General features: G+C 48.5%; 1 protein-coding gene across 1 annotated transcript; it reads left to right on the top strand.

Moving 5' to 3' along the window:
• Positions 1–127: 127 nt before the first annotated feature.
• Positions 128–769, top strand: LOC129062404 (60S ribosomal protein L17-like). The gene has a single exon (XM_054563387.1). It carries the CDS (start codon positions 158–160, stop codon positions 710–712), a length of 555 nt encoding a protein of 184 aa, XP_054419362.1. The 5' UTR covers positions 128–157; the 3' UTR covers positions 713–769.
• The last annotated feature ends 6,528 nt before the right edge of the window (positions 770–7,297 follow it).

Genomic DNA, 7,297 nt, shown 5'->3' on the forward strand with positions numbered 1-7,297 from the left:
TAAATAAGTGGAACAACAAATTGATGTTTCTCTCTCTCTCTCTCTCTCTCTCTCTTCCCGCCTTCCTCTCTAAAAAATCAAGAAATAGAAATTTTTTTAAATTTTAAGAAGAGGAAAAACAGCTCTTCCCAGAAGCGACCAGAGGTCACCTCTGAAGATGGTTCGCTATTCACTTGACCCAGAAAACCCCACAAAATCATGCAAATCACGAGGTTCAAACCTTCGGGTTCACTTCAAGAACACCTGTGACACTGCCCAGGCCATCAAAGGTATGCATATTCGAAAAGCCACCAAGTATCTGAAAGATGTCACTTTGAAGAAGCAGTGTGTCCCATTCCGTCGATACAACGGTGGAGTTGGTAGGTGTGCCCAGGCCAAACAGTGGGGCTGGACACAGGGTCGGTGGCCCAAAAAGAGTGCTGAGTTTTTGCTCCACATGCTTAAAAACGCAGAGAGTAATGCTGAACTTAAGGGTTTAGATGTAGATTCTCTGGTCATTGAGCACATCCTGGTGAACAAAGCTCCCAAGATGCGACGTAGAACCTACAGAGCTCATGGGCGGATCAACCCATACATGAGCTCTCCCTGCCACATTGAGATGATCCTCACTGAAAAAGAACAAATTGTTCCTAAACCAGAAGAGGAAGTTGCACAGAAGAAAAAGATATCCCAGAAGAAACTGAAGAAACAAAAACTTATGGCTCGGGAGTAAAGTCCGCATAAAATAAATAAAATAAATACTAGTAAAAGTAAAAAAAAAAAAAAAAAATTTTAAGAGGAAAAACAAAATAAAATCTAGTCTATAGATCCTGTGGCTTGTTCCCTCTCCATTTCCTGGCCTGGTAACCCAGCAGGAGGTGGCGGCGGTCTTCACCAAATCCTGTGTTTCTCTGGAGCTCCAGAGTCTGGGGCCGGTGGCCCTGCCCAGATGCCTGGACCCAGCCCTGCCCGGTCTTTCCCGCAGGCCTAGGGATGGATTGTGCAAAAGTGGTGATATCCTGAGGCAAGAGGTTAGTTCACAATCTAATTACTACTTACTCACTTCTTATTATCCTAAGCATTGCATCAGGATCGTGAGAATGGCTTCGTAGCCACTGAAATTCGTATCAACTCCCCTCACCCCACCGCATCCCAGGACACACTCATATGTCCAGGTACCGGAGTAAATCCTGCCCAAAACTCACTCCATCCACAGCCTATTCCCCACAACTCCTGACACATTCAGACCATCCCTTCCAGAATGGGAAAATCTCCCCGGCCTGCAGGATCCCCCACATCGGATCCCAAGATGGGGCCTGCCACAGGTTATCCCACCCAGCCCTTATCCCTGGGCTGTATTGCACTAGACTTGGAGAGCTTGGCGGAGGGAGCACTGTGGAAGGGAGGTTAGAAATTTTACATCTTATCTCAGATGCCCAACGAAGTCCCTCCTCTAGTCTGACTCCCATTCCTTCTTGCTGCAACTCTAGTGTTTTCCCTCTTGTTTGGCCCTCCTTGTCTCTGGTTGAGTAAATAGTGTGAGAACACTTGTTGGTGGGAATAACAGACTCATGCTCCTCTTATTCCTGCCTCACAGCCTAGAGTAAGCCCTGGAGAAAAAATGGGAACAAGACCTTGGGTCCTTTTCCTTTGTGCCCTCCCTCCCCTCTCTTGACCCGTCTATTTTTTCCCACTCTGAAGACTGTCGAGTCATAGCCACCAACCAAATCCCTTTTGAGCTCCGCGGCCTCCTGAGCTGGGCTCTGTCTGGGCCTGCTGCTGCTGGAGCTACACACCACCAAGATGCGGTGCTGGTTTAGGGAGAGCCGAGCCCTGGCTTCTGCTGCCACACAGGGACCGCGGGGCTCTGATCTTCCCCACAGGCCTGGTGGTGGATGGTCAGAGGCGGGGGCTCAGGCTCTCCTCATCTGCTTCAGCTCTGCCATCTTGGACATATTACTTGACCCCCACTCCCTCGTCTGTTAAAGGCAATGGCACCTGCCTACTTTTGAGGTACTTGTGAGAAGCAAACTTGATGATGTCTGTGAAAGTGCTTCGTAGGCCACTAAGTACAGCCCAGAAACAAGGAACTGTCATTCACTGTCGCCAGCTTGCTGGCCTCAAAACTCCGTTCAGAGCTTCCCAGCTCTGCCCAGCTTCCCTGGGTCTGTCCACTGGCCCTCATTTACGGCCTCTGGAGTTGGTTCGCAGCCTTGAGATTTCGCACTTGCTGACATACTGCTGAATAATATTTTTACACCACTTTCTATTTCCCAGAGAAGACTGTAACTTCCATAAGGGCAGAGGATGTGCCTTGTATGTTCTTCTGCATCTCATTTAGGACTCTGTACATAGGACAGAATGAACAAACATGCACTGAGATTCTCCTCTAAGTACATTATTCAAGCAGTAGTCTGCATTCTTTCCAACAAGCTTTCTGCAAAAAAATTGAGACTCAGAAGTTAAATGCCTTACTTGCCAGCATAAAGTTACTATATATCCTTCCTTGAATCTTAATTGTTACTTAATAAATGCTTGTTGAATGAGAACTGAACGACTGGATGCACAGCAAGTGACATGGGGTCTGTCTGAGCCCACACTTTTTCGACTATAGCACACAGCCTCCCATTGACTAGCTGGTGAAAGATCTCCGTGGGGGTGTGGAGCTGGGGAGCCCTGTCGCCTCTGGCTGTCCCTCCCCATTTTCCAACCCACCCAGAGTAGCCCCTCAGGCATCTGAGCTCCAGAGTAGATTTCCAGGTATTCACAGCGACACAATCACCTCCTTGCTCCAGGCGTTTCACAGCCCAGCCCAGTTAACTAAGTGTCTTTACCATTTAGAGACTTGGAGGGAGATTGTCTGGTTCACTCCCGAAACCTTAAAGGAAAGGAGACAGCATTACTATTTTTGCCTCTGCCTCACTGCCCGGAACAAGTCCCATCAAGTATCTAACCCCAGTCCCAATCCGTCCTGTTAATTCGGTTTCTAAAACTGAGCACCTCCCACCCTTGGCTTTGAACTAGGCTTCCTTGACTTGGAGCATTCTGCTCATGCCCCCCAAACAGGGGAGGCTAACAGACAGTTCTGGCCTTTACATGGAGAGTGGAGTGGGTCCCATTGGCTCTCAGAGCTGGAAAGGACTGTTGTGCTCATCCAGGCTCACCCCTCACCTGGAACCTGAGAGCCCTGCAAAGCTGCCCATCCCTCATGCTTCACCTGTTTAACGCTGCTTCAAACCTGTCCTTTAGTGAGCTCACCTATGATCTGACTCCCCGGGACTCTCTTCTCTGGTCTAGGTTGGCCCTCTGAAGCCATTCCCATTCTCCCTTGACTGTGATGTTGCCCATTGAAAAGCCAACATCTTGCCCAGACCAGCGTGGTTCAGCGGGTTGGGTCATCGTCCTGCAAAGCAAAAGGTCACCAGTTCAACTCTTGGTCAGGACACATGCCTCAGCTGCAGGCTCCATCCCTGGTGCGTTCAAGAGGCAACTGATTGATGTTTCTCTCTCACATCGATGTTTCTTTCCCTCTTTCCCTTCCTTCCCCTCTCTCTAAAAATAAATAAAATATATTTTTTAAAAAAAGCCAACATCTTTTCATGAGTAGCGACCCCAGCTCTCTGCTCAGCCAGATCCCTCTACTTTGGAAGAAGTTGTTTTTTTTTTATTTTGTTTTTAAATTTTATTTTTGCAGTTTATTTTTGTATGTGTGCTGACTGGGGATTGAACCCACAACCTTGGCGTATCAGGATGATGCTCTGACCAACTGAGGTACCAGCCAGAAGGCTCTGCTTTGGGGGGAAGTTTTGATCTCTCCTGATTCCCCACCAACCTGGGTGGGGACCCAGGAGGAGGACTCAGAAGGAAGTTTAAGTCCAGAGGAAAGTTCTGTCGAAGGATTTCTATTTTTCCCAGTGACAGGGAAGTTTCCTGAAGGATATACCCTTGAAGGTGTCTGTTGTTTTAGAAACTCCCACAAACTTCTCTGTATGGGTCACCACTCAGACTGGACTATCCCCAGGTGCAGGATGGGGGCCTATATTCACCAGCAATTTTTTAAAAGATTTTATTTATTTATTGGTAGAGAGAGGGGAAGGGAGGGAGACAAACATCAATGTGAGACATTTATTGGTTGCCTTTCCCACGTGCACCGACTAGGGACTAAACCCACAATTCAGGCATGTGCCCTGACTGGGAATCGAACTGGCACCCTCTCACTTTGTCAGACGATGCCCAGCCACCTGAGCCACACGGGTCGGGGCTCATCAGCAATTCTAAGGTTCAGCCTCCTAGAAATGACAGGGGAAGCACTGGTGACCTCAGGAGCTAGCGGCCATGGGCTTCCCAAGCTTGCATTTGAAAGGGAAGGTGCGGCTGTACCGTCCTTCTTTCAGTGGGTTCAGTTCTCTTCTGTGCCCATGGAGCGTCGGGTGATGGCAGAAATATAGCCAGGTGTACATGTATAGCCCTCCAGGTCCTCTTTCACCTTCTCAATCCTGCCCCATCTTATTTCCGCACCCAAACCGTTCCAAACCTCTCTGCTAAGGAGGCCTCGAGGTGGTGGGGTTCTCCCGCTCAGGCCCTGCTCTCCCCGCCCCAGCCCTCTGAACAGAAATGGGCGCAGCGGTCCACACTAGGGGCAGCCCAGTGTGGGCTGTCATTCCTCTTTGTGCCTTTGTTTTCCTTTATTCTTTTCTTTTAAAAATAATATTTATTGATTCTTTTCTACTTACAAAAGCAATTTATAATCCATATAGAAAGGCCCCCCCTCCACCTGATGTTAACATAACCAAAATACAATGATCAAAACCAAGAAATTAATATTGGTGGAGGACTATTTACTAAACTACAGACCTTATTCAGTTTCCACCAGTTTTCCACTCATGTCTTTTTTCTCTTCCAAGATCCAGTCCCAGAGACCACGTTGCATTAGTGTATGCCTACCTTAAAAAAAAAATGTATCTCCTACTGTGAGTACCATTTTGTAGCAGGCTGTTTTCACCGCTAATGTATCACAAACATTTTCCCAGTCAATTAAAATTCTTCTGTCATCACCACTTTTAAATGGCAGCATAATGTTCTATTATATGGATTTGCCATAATTTGCTTAGCCAATAGCTTATTATTCTACATCTAAATTGTTTCTAATTTTTCCCTATTATGAACGATGAGATAAACATTATGTACATAACTTTGACATATATATCTGATTATTTTGCCACAAGTGAAACCCCAGAAATGGAATTATTTTGTCCAGGGGACCCATCCCTCCTCCATTCAAGTCTATAGCTCAGGTCTGGCCCTGCTGGCGTCCTTTATACTTAAAAGACTGTTCGCCCCTGACCCTAAGGTAGGCAGGGGAAGCAGCCCCCAAAGGGGACCAGAGCCTTTGTATGGGGGAGATGGCAAGAGAGGGGAACATAAAGGAAACTCCAGGTTCTTCACGGCTTTGCAGGCTTCTTCCAGGCGAACCAGCCCCAGCTAGGTATCTCACTCTATAGGAAGAGAACAATGCTTGCTCTGAGCCCAAGTATAATGGGAAGGGGCTGTGGGGGGAGGGTAGAACAGAAGCTGCTAATGCATTTTTGCCAGCGTCTTTGGTTTCTCCAATATTCAGCCAGACTATTAGCAGGTCCCCAAGGATGGCCTTGCTCCTCACATCATCCCCCATTTCCTATAAATGGGAAGTGGCTAGGGAGTAGGGAGTGTGTGTGTGTTGTGTGTGTGTATGTGTGGTGAGGGAGGGAGAGAAGAGGAAGGGAAAATGCCATGGTGGCACCATTGACTTAGTGGGGAACTGAGACCCACAGAAGCAGTTGCCCAGAATGACCCAGTTTTGTGAGGAGCAGCAAGGGTGTTAGGACTTTTTCCAGGGCTCTGAAGTCCTTGGTCAGCTAAATGAGGGATTGCTGCCTCTGCCTTGTTTCTGAAGCCCAGAGACTGTGTTTATCTGGGGCGGGAAATAGGGGTTGGACTGAGGGATTGCCTCGGTTTATCTGAAAATGGTACCCATCTCTTGAATGTCATAAGGAATAAATGAGTAAATACATAAAAAGCATTTAGAGCCATACCTGGCACAGTCAGCAATAGTTAACAATTATTATTATTACATGAGGAGGCTTAGCCAGCAGAAAAAAGGGAAGCAGTTTCACAGCACCCTGTGCAGGGCGGGGCCTGGAGGATGCATCCACCTGGCTTGGTAGAGAAGGGTCACCTGCGCTGGGGCAGTGTGACCTGGCCCTTACCCCGGTGGCCAGCCCACTGGGTGGGGTCCAGGATTTCACACCTTGCTTACAAGGAGTAAGACATGCAGGCCTCTGGCAAAAAATCAGGGAGGAGTGAGGGGGACTTCACTGCTCTGAGGCAGGATGACTCCCTCCTGCTTCCTGCATTCTCTCCCCAGGCCTGGAAAATACCATGTCTGCTCTCTCCTGGCTCTGTAATTTTCCAGCTGACCTGGAATTACCCCTCACTTTTGCCCTCTTTTCTGGGGCAGTGGGGACACCAGCTCAGGGACCCAAGACTCCACCCTGATCTCTCTTTTGGCCACAAATGGGTACACCAAAGGCTTTGGAAAGCCACTGGGAACGTGGAAGTTCCCCTGCTGCATGGGTAAGTGCTTCCCAGGTTTCAAGCTAAACTTGTTTAGTGACTCGAAAGGTAGATCCTTGATTCTCCTCTTCTCCGCTCTCTTCTGCCGCCAGTCTGTGCCCCCCAGGCCACCAGGGCTCCATTGTTCCCACCTCTTCTCTGTTTCCCTCTCTTCTTTGCCTCCCAGGTGGAGGTGCCCTGAGAGATTACCTGGCCAATCCTTTTTACAGAGGCCCAGAGTAAGGAAGGGACCTCCTCCTCATCACACCTGGTTGGCGGCAGGGCCAGCCCTGGGACCCAGGGCCCCCAGGGCCCAGTCAGGACCACAGCCCATGAGGTCCTCCCTTGAAAGGAGTCTCCCTGTGATTTTGTAGTATTCAAGTCAACAATCCACAGCGACTGGATTTATTCATCCTGATAAAACTCAGGGAAGAAGCCTGGGCCTCCAGCTCTCTGCCTCCCACCTGCACTGTCTCACTCCCGTCGAAGGCATTCTGGAAACAGGTATCTGTTGGGACCTTCCTTGTTCAACGGCTGACAAAGAGAACATTTTACTGGCAAGTATCAACCCCTCGCCCCCATATGCACCCTAAGAAGAAGGAAAAAATGGAACTTCTGGAAGAGGGATTGAGTTAACTATAAGGAATTTCTTTCTGCCTCAGAGAACAGCAAAGAGTAGGAAGAGTAACTCGAGGAGAATGTGACATCTCCTTTCAAGGGCTAGTCC

This window comes from Pteronotus mesoamericanus, unplaced genomic scaffold (assembly GCF_021234165.1).
Source record: "Pteronotus mesoamericanus isolate MK-2021 breed Mesoamerican mustached bat unplaced genomic scaffold, CSHL_Meso_final scaffold_705, whole genome shotgun sequence".
Lineage (NCBI taxonomy): Eukaryota > Metazoa > Chordata > Mammalia > Chiroptera > Mormoopidae > Pteronotus > Pteronotus mesoamericanus.